The 13,615-nt window shown below is 45.0% G+C and overlaps 1 protein-coding gene across 1 annotated transcript in view; it reads left to right on the forward strand.

Moving 5' to 3' along the window:
* The first annotated feature begins 12,442 nt into the window (after positions 1 to 12,442).
* Positions 12,443 to 13,615, forward strand: part of PCP4 (Purkinje cell protein 4) — a 53,152-nt gene continuing 51,979 nt past the window's right edge. The window contains exon 1 of the mRNA XM_075491863.1: positions 12,443 to 12,545. Within this exon, the coding sequence (XP_075347978.1) occupies positions 12,537 to 12,545 (9 nt within the window). The 5' untranslated portion in view covers positions 12,443 to 12,536. The remainder of the gene's footprint in view (positions 12,546 to 13,615) is intronic.

Here is a 13,615-nt window from a genome sequence, read left to right on the forward strand (position 1 = left end):
CTCAGTTCGCTCCTTTTGCTGTGTTTTCTGCTTCGCAAACACAGTTGTCAAATGAATATAATTGCTAGCACAGGGCTGTTGGTTTTTTCCTGTCAAGGAGCAAGAGGACTTTATGAAGGCTTAAAGATCTAACTAAAAGGTCAATTGGCATAATCAACAATTTAAGTAATAAATCTATTATCACGCTTTCAATTTCATTATCCAATTAATGATTCCTTCCCCTGGGTTAGAATTGGCATTTCAGTGTGCAGAGCATGGCGACTCTCAATAGACAGGTACATTTTTAAATGTACTTTATGGCCAAGATAATTTATAACACAAAAACTCCAAAGGACATAATGGTTCCTTTGTTCTCTAGGCATCGGTCATGTTCTCCCTTAAATTAGAACTGTGTATAATGTAACAAGGGGAATAAACATCTAATACGGAAATGGACTTGAGTTGGGATGCTTATGTGCTTGCACATGTTTTTGCATGATATTAACTGAAAGTAGCAAGAAACGTATTCTGGCAATGCTCTTGGTCACAGTCCAAAATAGTTCCCCCTCTTTTGCAGCAGTGAGGGAGGAAAGAGAACAGGGACAGGAAGGGAGAGGCACATTTCAGCAGCAGAAAGAAGCTGACTCTCATGTCTTCTCTGCTGTTGTAAACCAAACCTCATTCATTTGAAACTATTTTGCTTAAAGACACTACACTGAAGATCCTCTGGAGTGACTGAGACAAGATACTGGCCTATTCTGCTAACAGCTCTCCCAAGAGTGAAATCATGCATTACTTGTTTTCCAGTTTTATACTAATCATAATTGCCTTTTGCAACTGAAACCCATATATTGCTGATATACGGTGCATAGGTTAGCAATAGTATTTTGTCACTGCTTTTTAATACCGAATTTAAGCGTGGTCTAAGCAGATAAGTAGCAAACTGTTTACAGATGCAGAACTGAGAGTGTAATTAACCTTCCTGCTTAATGAGGTATTAGTGGGTATCACCCAAGAGCTTGAGGTTATATATAAAATATGCTTTCCCCTACTTCTCAGTCCTTGCCCTAATCAGTGCCTCATCAAATTGAGCTCTCAAGAGCAAACAACAACAGCAAATCCCATTAGGAAGTAAAGCTTCAGAATTCATTAAAGATCCTGAGTCACCCATACAGGCTGGTCCGGGACTGGCAGGGTTTTCCTCCCGCACCAGGGTAAGAGAGGTCCAACATTAGGCAGGCCTTGCCCTCAGGCCCTGGATTTGAAAGTTTTCTGCTTCCCAGAAAATTTGGGCATACTTCAAAGTCCAAGAAGTGCTGTGGCCTCTAGAGATGCACCACTAAGAGGCACATCCAGGAGGAGACTGGCACAGCCGTGGTCTGATAGAACTCCACAACCAAGTAACTACACAGGCTACTTCTCCACCCAAAGAACAACTTGTGACCAAATGGCAGCAGGGACCCTGGTCATGTGCATTAGGACTGCTGAGATATTCCTGCAAAGACAGAAAATGTGCTAGATACAGGAACTACAGTGACTTTACTGTGTACAGGGAAGCCCTATTTACTTGTCTGAAATTTGTATAAAAATATTTTTATATATCTCATTGCACGCCACCTGGCAACATAACAATGCATTATTGACAAAGATAATACACACACACACAAAAAATCTCCAGGCTTAGATCAGAATCCCTTGCCCGTGGTGTGCAGAAATTTATGTTAAATAGTTGCACTACGTTTCCTTAGGTGGGCTGTATTTCATAGCTGTTCCTGGGGCTACATAAGGATCTCACCGATACTGGCCCTGCACTGAGCTGGGGAACCTGACAACCTCCAGAAATCCCTTTTGACCTAAATTATTCTTTGATTCTACGAATCTGTTTGAAACATAAAACAAAGTAGATAAATGCTCACCAAAATGGCAATGTCCTCTGTAAAAGAAGCTAGCAAGTTTTTGGCCTTACCTGGATGAGAGTTTTGTTATTTAATACCCTTCCCTTCCTCAATATCAGGTGAACTTATCTGTTTACAGTTGCATAACATCATTAAAGTTTCAGGTTCTGAAACTTTAAATACAAAGAGATGATAAACTAAATATTTTAGACAACCTGGGATTAGATTCCATTGACCTTCACAAACTCCTTTGAGTAATTTATATAAATGAACCTACTTATTATTCATAAAAACAAAATGCCTGGAAAAATGTAAATCCAGGACTATTGCTGAGTTTTGCAGCTGAGATCAGAGCTAGTCCATTAGGGCCATAGCCAGTAGTTCGTCACGCTGCCAAGTCCACTGTAGTGCCTGAACTACTTCTAATTGTCTCAAAATTATTTTCTTTCTGATCATTTGAGGGAGTACTGGACTTTTGTTTTAGTCAAATCACAGTGTACCAGGGTAAACGTTAGCCCCCTCCACGCTTCATTGCACTAGAGCTGCACAGGGACAAACCAGCTGCACAAGAACGCATTAAATCTAACTGTGCTTTTTTTCTAGTCCTAAGTAACACAATGCAGCTATTTTTAATTTCTCTGCAGCAACAAGTGTTAAACAGGCTACATGTGACCTAGCTTGCATTTTAAAGAGGGACGATAAGAAGAAAAATTTGTAAAAGCTGCACAGTGCCAGACTCACGGACTGTAAGGCTGGAACTGGGGGATCCCGCGGCTTGGCCTTGTTCTCACCCTCCCCCGTTGCCACCCATAGAAGATTGTCATGTTTTAGGGGAAGGGCTTCTGCATCAGTCCCTAGGGGTATAACCGCAATGGCTAAAAAATAGCTTAGGGTGCCTTCCTTTCCCTCATCTAACTAGAAAATTAAAGGCAGGGTGGGGCGGGAGAGAGAGAGAGATGCTCTGCCAGGACACAACTCAGGGTGGTCACTGATGTCCTGAAATTCCCCCAAGGAAAACTTGTCCTTTCATGGTCCGCAGAGAGATCCCCAAGAGCCCAGCCCCTCCAAGCTCACTTTCTGACAGTTCTTTGGAAATAATACCAAGGAAAACTCTGTGCTGAATAAAATGGCACTGCAGTGAGTCAGGACAGAGAACTACGTCTCTTTTGTGTTCATGAATCTATTTTAGAGTTATGTTGACCTTTACAAGAACCTTTACTTAATAACACCTCAATTAAAGATACTGGGTCAGAGAGAGAGCACTTTCTAGCAAGGACAGAAGGTGGACAGGGCCCTCGGAAGAGACATTGACAATTAAAATGAAATGTCACCATTAGCCTATAGGAAATGGCTAAACGAGGTGTTATTATTGGTAACACAGACATTGTAGAAGAAAGATGAAGCAAACAGAACTAAGCAATTCTTCTCTGTTAAAAGTGAGATGTTTTTAGTGAGGAGTCACCCATTCCCATCAGTCAGCTAGGAGTTGCTTTTATTTCCATCTCCATTTTATAATTTCTTAACAGAAAAAATGCAAATAATTTCATTAAAAAAGATTCAGCCAAATTAGCTATGCCTATTCACCAGCCGAGGTCTTTAGATGCTGAACACGCATAGCTGTTTTTTTCTTGCACACTTTACATCTCCTTTTCTTTCCATGCCTCATACTCCTCTCAGCAAACTAACCGTTGCTAAAAGGAGAGATTTAACTCAGTGGCACAGAACAGGCTGTGTTGAAGTGCCTGTTTTTGGGTCTCTGAGCATGCCCATTACTAAATGGGTTTTTCTAGAAGGCAGCACAACCTGTCTCAGTCTGTTGTTGCGCTTCATGGCTCAGAAATTAAAAAGTGCTGATCTTGCGTTTTCTTTGACTAGCTCGATTTCTGAATGTTAAGTAAATATCCTTACCTTGATAAGTGGAACAGATCCCATTTTGTGAATAAACTAAATGAAGGAAATAGGCCTAGAAGGGACCTCTTGAAGTATCATGTCCATATCGCGCTTCCTACCCCCAGCCAACATTATATACAATGTTGATGCTAACCAGCTCCGTTTAAAAACCAGGTATGTAAGGGTCAAAAGGCCCCAGAAGCTGAGGTTGAGAACTCCAAAGCTTCACATATCGATCCACAAATATATTTTAAAAAGATGTTTAGCAATAGAGACAAATCCTTCTTCTTTGTATTGACCTTCCTATGTGTGAGTCCTAGCATTGATAAGGTTTTCCCTCTCCAGCTAACTGCTCGGTCTTGATCCATGCCCTAACCTGGTCCACCCTGCACAGCAGAGGCAGGCTCCTGCCCTCTGAGAAAGTGAAGAACCCCAACATGTATTTGCATGAGGGAAGAGCAGAGATGAAGTACGTTCGCATTGGTACCCTCATTTTGGCAGCTGCTAATTATGGATCACTTGACCTGGCGACTTTAACTTCCTTTTACTGGAATATGTTACGTGTAATTACTATCAATACAGCACTAAAAAGGTTTCTAGGGCAAGTGGAAAGAAAGGGTTTGAATGTCTTGACTTTTTATTTTTTCCTGTAAAATGTCTGGCAAAATATGGGAGTGCTATGACACAAAGATCAGAGGTTGTTTTGAAGCCTCTGTTCTGTCTAAAGATGAAAAGCAAAGACAACAGAAATCCTTCTGAACTTCAGCTTTATGCTCTTATAGAGACCAAGAAAAAAAAAAAGTCCAGCAGCTCCAGCAGTCACGGCAGCAGTGGTGGGTGATGCACAGTGGAAGGGGTCTCGTAACTCTACCCTTCACTTTTGGTCAAACCAGCTTTCTGCGGCTGGAGTAGGAGAGCAGGCTATGATCCATGAGCTTCATGCAGAAGTTAATACTGGCAGAGATGTTACGTTTGCAATATACTTTGGCCCTTTTGAACCCGGGAGCCTTCTAGATCCATTTTCTGAGCTGAATAAGGATTTAGGGAGTACACAAAGGGGAAAAGGGTCCCTGAACCCTGACCACTGTGCAAAGGTCAAGAGCCAATGAGACTCTCCTAGAAGTCTTATTTCACCCTGACATACGCAGCATGCATGCATACATACATATATATATATATATGCAGCACCTAATGCTCTCAGCTTGTACTGGAAAGAAATTCTTTATGGCTGTAAGATGCCACTGAGAATTTTGTGGGAAAGAGTTTGATTTTTCCTTTGTTTGTTTAATCCAAAGAGCACAGAAAGAGATGCTGAGCATGGAGAATTTGCCCTTAACCTTAATTTCCCCAAAGTCACTGAATTAAAGTAAGGGAAGGAGTATGCTTTAAACTTCCTTCTCTCTCCATCCTGCAAGTTATAATTGTTGTGGATCTTTTTAATCACATTAATTCCTTTGTCTGTACAGAGATTGAAAATCGTTAACTGATAATTATTATGTCTTTTTGCCTTTTAATTAAAAAGTTAACTGCCATGGGTAAGTGCCAAGTAACATCTGAATGCTATACATTTTCATATCCTCTGGCTTCTGCAAAACAGGGCCAATCAAAGAGTCAAAACCCACAGCACTCTTCAGGCTTGGAAAGGTTTGGGGAATTTGACTTAAACTGAAAATGGCTTTCTTTACACCAAAGTTAAGGACACATCTGTGAATTACATCCTTCAAAATTCTTTGGCCAGACTGAAGAATCGACACTTATATTTGGGTGGGGTTTTTTCTTTTTTTGATAGAAGATGACTCACACTGTACAGTAAATCATGTCATGCAACTCTCCCAAGAAAAGACTCAATTTTTCCAAATTATATTTGATATTTTCATGACACCAACAGCGATAAGATTTTGTTGGAACCATTGACTCATTCCTCTTGCAAGGGAACAAAGGTTAGATGTAACAAAGGCCCTAAGGCCCAGATCTTCAAAGGTATTTTGTTGCTTAACTACCCACAGCCATTAGCTTCTTGATTAAAAGGTAAAAAGACATACTAATGGGAGTTAAGCCTGTGGAAACTGCCTTTTTTCTACAATTTTAATTTTTTACTTAGGCAAATTAGCTGATATGTATAAATGACCAGTCACATATCATACAGCGTCTAGGGCTATGTTAAATCTATTGCTACCAAGGAGCAAACCAAAGCCTATAATTACAGCATGTTCTCTGTAATTAAGGTCATGTTCCAGATCCCCTTCTATTTCCAGTATTCAAAGGCACACATCTTTCTGAAACGAAAGCTTCCTGTTTGAAATCAACTTCCTTGATTTCAGCTGCAACACGGACTTTTTTTCAGAAAGTTTGTGTGAAATTGTTCCTTCTCTTTAAAAATTCATAGAGTATAAAAACAGAAAGAGGCATAGGTTTCACTTCAATGTACTGATCTCAAGTGCTGGGAAACTTCAGTTTTTGCAGTCACAGTCAAAATTCAAATATATTCTACCAAAGTGGCTCTGCTCTGATGGAATATGGAACACCTTTCAAGGCACAGTCATACTTTCATTTTGATTTTTTGGGGTTTGATTTTATTTGAATCAAATTTTGACTGAAAAATATAGGAGCCTAAGCTGTCATCTTCCCCTACGCTCTGTGTTGCTGTCTCTTCTGGAGCGATTCTGCAGCTAACTGGACTTCTAATAAAACCACTTCACTTAGTAGATGCCTTCAATGGCGGGATTTAAAGTGAAGCAAGACTGTGTAGTTGTGTGTCATTGCCAGAGTGAGCACACAATTAACTCTTTTGTTACACATATGCAACACATGGTTCTCCAATAACGCATTGCTCAGTGTTGCACAGAAGAGCTGTCTTCAATCCCCTTGCACAGATGAAACTCCTTGGAAGTCCATGATGCTTTCTGCTTCAGGATCCAGCTTAGATGCTCTCCTCCCTGCTGAGTCTTTCAGGTAAGTGGGAGTAAAAGGCAGTAAAATTGCAGTCATATGCCAGCAGACAAGATTGAACACATACAGAGTGTAGACATGATGAATAAGAAGGTGGTATTTTAATAGTCAATTTTCAGAATATAACAGCTCTTGAAAATAGATTAGCTTAGAACGTTTTCTCTATTTAGAAGCGTCACTACTTAGCTGTGCACTTAAGTAAAAGCTGAGCTTTGGGGCATCTTTAAATTAAAGGATTGCCATAGGTTAGAAAGGCTGCCAGCAAAGCGGTACCTCAAAACGAAAACCTGGTGCCATCAGAGAACATAAATGACAGAATATAAATAAAACAATTATTATGGTTATCTTTATTCTAAGTCGCTTCCGATAAATTCAAGTTGCTGCTGTATTTCCAGAACTCAAGATATGTCAAACTAAGCTGGCTCATAAATTAGAATGTTGGAGCTCAGGATGTACCCAAGAGTAGATGTATCTGTGTGTCTGTGTGTGTGTATGTTCAAGAGCTATTAAGTTCAGTAGGTCCACTCTAAGGAGAGGCACATAGGCATTTCAGCCCCCAGTTTATATCTAGAATGCTTTGGTTGGCTGTGGAAGTTTTTTCCAGTGTATGATAGGCAAACCTGGGAGGCAGGGAACAAGACTTGTTCAGAGGGAGAGGGAGAGAACAGATGTATCTCTGCGAGTCAAGGGCTTTCACTGGGGAGAGGGGAGTCCTGTGCTCACTCAGGAACCTGTCTGAGGGCGGCTTATGCATTTCATACTGCGACCGCACACTGCAATATATGCAAGGTGTCCTCAGAGTAGAGAGTTACTGCATGGAGGGCACTGCCATCACGATCAGCATCAGTGCTCTAGAAGAAGAGACCATGCCTGGTGCTGTATTTGAAAAGAGCAAACTTGGCACCTGGCTATGAACTGAAATTTAACACTGGGCCTTGAGAAGGGAGGGGTTTCCACTCTCCTCCACTTCTCCCACTAGCTAATCTGGGCAGCTCATTCCTCAAAATGCCAGCTCACATCCGTCCCGCTCTCAGGTACTGAACGGGGACCGCAGGGGTGTCCTGCAGTGGGTGGGTGCTGCAGTGAGGGCATGGGGCTGAGTGCTGTGGGACCTCTGGGCTTCCCCAGATGCAGCTCAGAGTGCTCTCCGGTGTGCCTCTTTCGGAAGCTGTGAACTCCTCAAAACAGGTCAGAAAATAAAACGTTATGTGATCCCCTGCTGAATCTAGTGCAAAGAGCCTTCTCTGCTAACGTGCTTCTCTGTGCACAGCGGAGTACAGCCTGAATTATCACCATGGGATTTTCTGCTTGAATTTGACACATTTATTTTGATGACGAAGAGCGAGAACAATAGGACTCCTATCAGTGTCAATGGGAACTGAAAAGATTTTTCTCTCAGCGGTCTGTATCACCGTGATTGTGAGCCTGTTGGTCAGAAGTACCCCTTTAATAATTTGTGTTAGCATTGCGCCTTGTACCCATAAGCTGACGGACCAATGGCACTCCTGTCAGAATACGGATACTAATGCAAAGTACCCACAATTGCTTTTCACTGGAAAATGTTGTCACATAATAAAAAAGCTTCTTCAGGGGCTGAACTTTATCATATTTACTTTGGGTCCTTACACCATACTGACACGCCTGAAGCTGCAGAACAAACGGCTAATCATGCAATGAACTCTTACCATGCTTATTGCCTATGTGGTCCACTCACAACAAGATCTGGGGCAATTAATGTAAATTTTTAAAAATGCCAGATGCCGGTGGAGGTCCTGGGAATATTAGCATAATAAAAAGGACCAAAGATGACATTTCTAAATGAGGTCTTACTCCTCTTTTGTTATCACTAGTAACCCAGAGAAGCCTCAAAAAAAAAAAGGGACACACACACACACACACACACACACATCCTGTTCAGGCTTCAAATTAATAAAAAATAGAGTCCCTGCAGTGTTGTATTCCCAGTTATGAATGGTAGGATTCATGCTTAACCTAAAAATCATACATCCATGCACTCGGTGAGGTGATTCTTCTCCAACCACCTTGTGCTATGAATTGTTTTTTGAAGAAACTATGCATCTCCGCAAACACAGCATCCTGGCTCAGGTTAAAGAAGATCGAATACCAGTCGAATAATGACACAAACTGCAAATATGCCACTGTGTTTAACAGGGCAAAAGAAAGTCCTCCTCCTGCTGCTGGATCAATGCTGCATGGGTTCACATAATGCTGCCACCCCTGTAGTTCCCTGCAAGACTGGGATCCCAGATATCCACACTCAAAATCAAGACTGTGAAAGTCCCAGTGGCTGGCTTAGACTAGTAATAGCATCAGTGACTGAGAAGAACTGCACTGGCTCTTACCGTGTCAGGAACCAGCAACTTTCTCCGGAACAAGGATAAATCACAATTTAGCATTTTATTCCTGCCCAGAAGTCAGGGCAGCAAGTTTCTGAGCTTATACAATTACAATGTTTATCAGTCCACGTAAAAGGATATGAATGGATTTACAAAGGTAGGCAGGTCGGGTCTTGCCAACTTGGGAGCCTAAGCAAAATAAAAGGCAGCACTCTTCCTTATTCTTCAGAGACAATTCACCTCCTTCTGCGGCTGAGGTCTCCAGTGCCCATTTTCAACTCGTGCCCTCAGCTTCCTCTGCTTTTCTAGCACCCTGAAGGTAGCAGGAGGCAAACCATGCATCTTCCACCCTCCTGCTATCAACCCCTGCCCCAGCCTGTCCCCCTCCACATTTCTCCCCCTTCTGCCTCACACCCCATGCCCACAGCCCTGTGCAGACCCTGGTAGAAAGTCTCTCTGCATTTTATAATCCCCTTTTATATATTGGAAGGCCTCAATAAGGTCTCCCCGGAGCCTTCTCTTCTCCAGGCTGAACAGCCCCAACTCTCTCAGCCTGTCTTTACAGAAGAGGCGTTCCAGTCCTCTGATCATTTTCATGGCCCTCCTCTAACAGGTCCATGTCTTTCTTGTATTGGGGACTCCAGAGCTGGATGTAGTACTTCAGGTGGGGTCTCACAAGAGTGGAGTAGAGGGAGAGAATCACCTCCCTCGACCTACTGGCCATGCTTCTTTTGATGCAGCCCAGGATATGGTTGGCTTTCTGGGCTGCGAGTGCACATTGCCAGCTCATGTTCAGCTTTTCATCCACCAGTATCTCCAAGTCCTTCTCCACAGGGCTGCTTTCAATCCCTTCATCCCCCAGTCTGTATTGATACTGGGGATTGCCCTGACCCAGGTGCAGGACCTTGCACTTGGCCTTGGACCTCATGAGGTTCACATGGGCCCAACTCCTCAAGCCTGTCAAGGTCCCTCTGGATGGCAACCCTTCCTTCTAGTGAATCAACTTCACCACTCAGCTTGGTATCATCTGCAAACTTGCTGAAGGTGCACTCAATCTCCCTGTCCATGTTGTTAATGAAGATATTAAATAGTGTTGGTCCCAGTACAGACCCCTGAGGGACGCCACTTGTTACTGGTTTCCACCTGGACATTGAGCCATTGACTGTAACTCTTTAGAGGTGGCCATCCAGCCAATTCCTGATCCATCTAACAATCCATCCGTCAAACCCATGTTTCTCTAATTTAGCAGCAAGTATGTTGTAGGGGACCGTATCAAAGGCCTTCCATAAGTCCAGGTAGATGACATCCGTAGGTCTTACCTTGTCCACTGATGCAGCCACTCCATTGTAGAAGCCCACGAGGTTAGTCAGGCATGATTTGCTCTTGGTGAAGCCATGTTGGCTGTCTCCAATCACCTCGCTGTCTTCCCTATGTTTCGACATGTCTTCCAGGAAGATCTGTTCCATGATCTTACTGGGCACAGAGGTGAGGCTGACTGGTCGGTGGTTCCCAGGGTCCTTCTTTTTACCCTTTTAAAAAATGGTGTGATGTTTCTCTTTCTCCAGTCACCGGGGAACTTCACCTGACTGCCATGACTTTTCAAATATGATGGAGAGTGGCTTGGCAACTACATCAGCCAATTCCCTCAGGACCCTGGGATGCATCTTGCCAGGTCCCATGGACTTGTGTGTGTTCTAGTTCCTCAGGTGGTCTCAAACCTGATCTTCACTTTTGATGGGAGGGACTTCATTCCCCCAGTCCCTGCCTTGAGGTTCAAGGGCTTGAGAGATGTGGGAAGAGAGATTACCATTGAAAACTGAGGCAAATAATTTGTTGAGTACCTCAGCCTTCTCCATCTGTTGTCACCAGCTTTCCCATTTTGTCGGTTGTCACCAGCTCTCCTGTCTTATTTACCAAGGGGGTACATTTTCTTTAATCTTCCTTTTCTGGCCAACATATGTGTAGAAGCCCTTCTTATTATTCTTCGCACCCCTTGCCAAATTCAGCTCCGACCGTGCCTTAGCTTTCCTGATCCCATCCCTAAACATCTGGGCAGCTTCCCTACACTCTTCCCAGGATCCATGTCCCTGGTTCCACTGCCTGTGGAGCCTCCTCATCCTCAGGTGGAGGAGCCCAGCCCAATCCTGCTGGGGAAGAACGCTGGAAGGAGGCACAGCCAGGCAGGGGCCAGGCAGGCGTTCAGGCAGGAGCAGACTGAAAGCCGTGGCAGCAGTGACTGCAACGGGAGGGCTCTGCGTGCCCCTCTGTCACTGTGCATCTACCGATGGGTGGTACGGGAAGGTGAAGCTGCAGTGCCTATGCCTCTGCAACTCAAAGGGGAAAGGCGTTTTCCAGAAAAGTCTCACAAAATTTATTTCACTCTCTCTATTAAGGCTGGCCCCAAACATAGATTTTGATGAAGAGAGGAGGCTTCTGCAAGGTAGTCCCTGGAAATGGAAAGGTTTGGCAAGCTTCTTGGGCTCCGCAAAATAATGCGTTAACTTTTTTTATTGATTTGGGAAAAATTTGAGGGAGTTAAATGCATTGCCAGAGCAAATTGAATCTATATTTCTTCACAGATACATGAGTCAGAGCATCTGAATGTGTATTGCCAAATATAGCAATTGTGCTCCATCAAAAGATGGATGCTGGAGTATAACTGCACACTTTCCAAAGTTTTGTTTTAATTATTCCTTCAGAAAAACGATCAAAAGGACTCTTTTCCACATATCTGCAAAAGCAGCTAGATGAAGAAATGCTATATCTTTCAACAGAAATGGCAGTGAGCCTCACATTACGAGGTGCTGAGCTCCACAGCAATGAAGAACAAAGCCAGGTGGCAGAGCGAGCCGTGAAACTCTGACTATTTAACCCGGTCTCTACGCATTAATTCGCATTGTCAGGCTACCTCCAGCACACACCGTTTGAAGGGCCGCTCCCACCCCGACCTGGGCGGCCGAGCCCATCCCCAGCTCCCCGGTTGCCTCCCTCGGTGCCGACCTCTTTCCTCTGCAGGGACGCCCCGGGACCACCCCGCAGGGGAGCGCTGCTCCTGCCGGGCGTTTGGGGAAAGAGGCAGCCGCCGTGCCTGTAACCACCGTTTTCTGAGGACGAGCGTGAGCGGGCCTCCTGCCGCGGGCCCTCCGCCCTGCCCGCTCGACCGAGGAGGACCGAGGAGGAGGAGGCGGGGGCGGGTTCCCGTCTGTGGGGGACAGGGACCCCCGCGCGTCCCGCTCACCGCCCGCCCGCGGCCCGGGCATCCGCACCCGCTGCCGCGCGTCAGCCGCCGCCGCCGCCAGGGGGCGCCGCGCCCTCTCGGATGGGGTGGCGGGGGCTCGGCGCGGGCGCGGCGCTCATTGGCTGGCGCGGGACCGGCTGGGCGCGGGGCGCCGCTTCTTAACGGGCGGCGCGGGGCGGCGGGAGCGCTGTGCCGGGCGGGCTGCTGCGAGCCGGGCTGCCGCGCGACATGAGCGAGGTGAGCGGCCGTTGGGCGGGCGGCCGGCCGTTGGGATGAGCGGCCGTTGGGGCGGCGGGCTCTCGGGGGGCGCCAACAGGGGGGCTTGTGGGGGGACACCGCCGCAGCCCCTCGCAAAGCGGCCCGGGAGGCCGGAGCGTGGGCAGCACCGGGCGTCGAACGTGACCGGTGACTTTCCGAAGGGCAGCTGGGGAGGGTGGGTGCTTCCCGGGCTGGGAACCCGGTGGGGCTCTGCTGTACTTCCCGGCAGAGCTGGTGGACCTGAGAGGTGTCTCTTTGCTGGGTGGGGGGGCTGAAATATACAGCTTCTGTTAAACCCTGTCTTCTGATAAACAGATCTCCACAGGTGTGTATGCTCCTTCAAAGCACAAAACAAGGCAAGGTTCTGCCCTTTGAAGGACTGTGTGCACCAGTGGAGAATCATTTATTAAAAAAACCTAATCATTCAAAGATGTATCTAATGCTTTCCTATGCAGAAAGAAGGCTTTAGTAAGTTGCGTGAAAGTTATCTGCTAGAGCTCATGGAAAAAAATGCTCTGTTTGTAGTTGGATGCTGATGTAAACTTTATAAATAGAGTCCTGGGAAGGATTACAATTAAGGAAAAAATGTAAATACTGCCAAACATGTAAGGATCACTAGTACTCCTGTAAATAAATAAGCTGAAAATTTTCACTTGTGGGTTTTTTTTTTTGCAGTGGAAAAGTTCTCTGTGGCAAACTAGTATTTTTGTTAAAAGTGTTGTCAGGCATGATGACTACTTGATAGTGTAGTCAGTCAAATGCTGGGCAGATCCCACATTCTCTAGCGCAACTCTTTCTTTGGGAATCGGTAGAGATACCGGTAACTGTGCCTTACCCAGCACCTATTTTTGGAGGCTATTTCCTGTTATAAAAGACCTGCTGCTTCATTTAACAAATGGGTATTCCTTTCTTAGCAGCAAGAGTGAAATTAAGAGCGACACCAAGTAAGTTTTGACTAGTTGTTGTGCAGGTGTTACACTCGGCTGTATTTTTTAGGCGAGGTGTAAACCTGAGACAAAAAGCAGTGTAGTAACACGGTCTCTGGTGCA

Source organism: Mycteria americana, chromosome 1 (genome assembly GCF_035582795.1).
Source record: "Mycteria americana isolate JAX WOST 10 ecotype Jacksonville Zoo and Gardens chromosome 1, USCA_MyAme_1.0, whole genome shotgun sequence".
NCBI lineage: Eukaryota > Metazoa > Chordata > Aves > Ciconiiformes > Ciconiidae > Mycteria > Mycteria americana.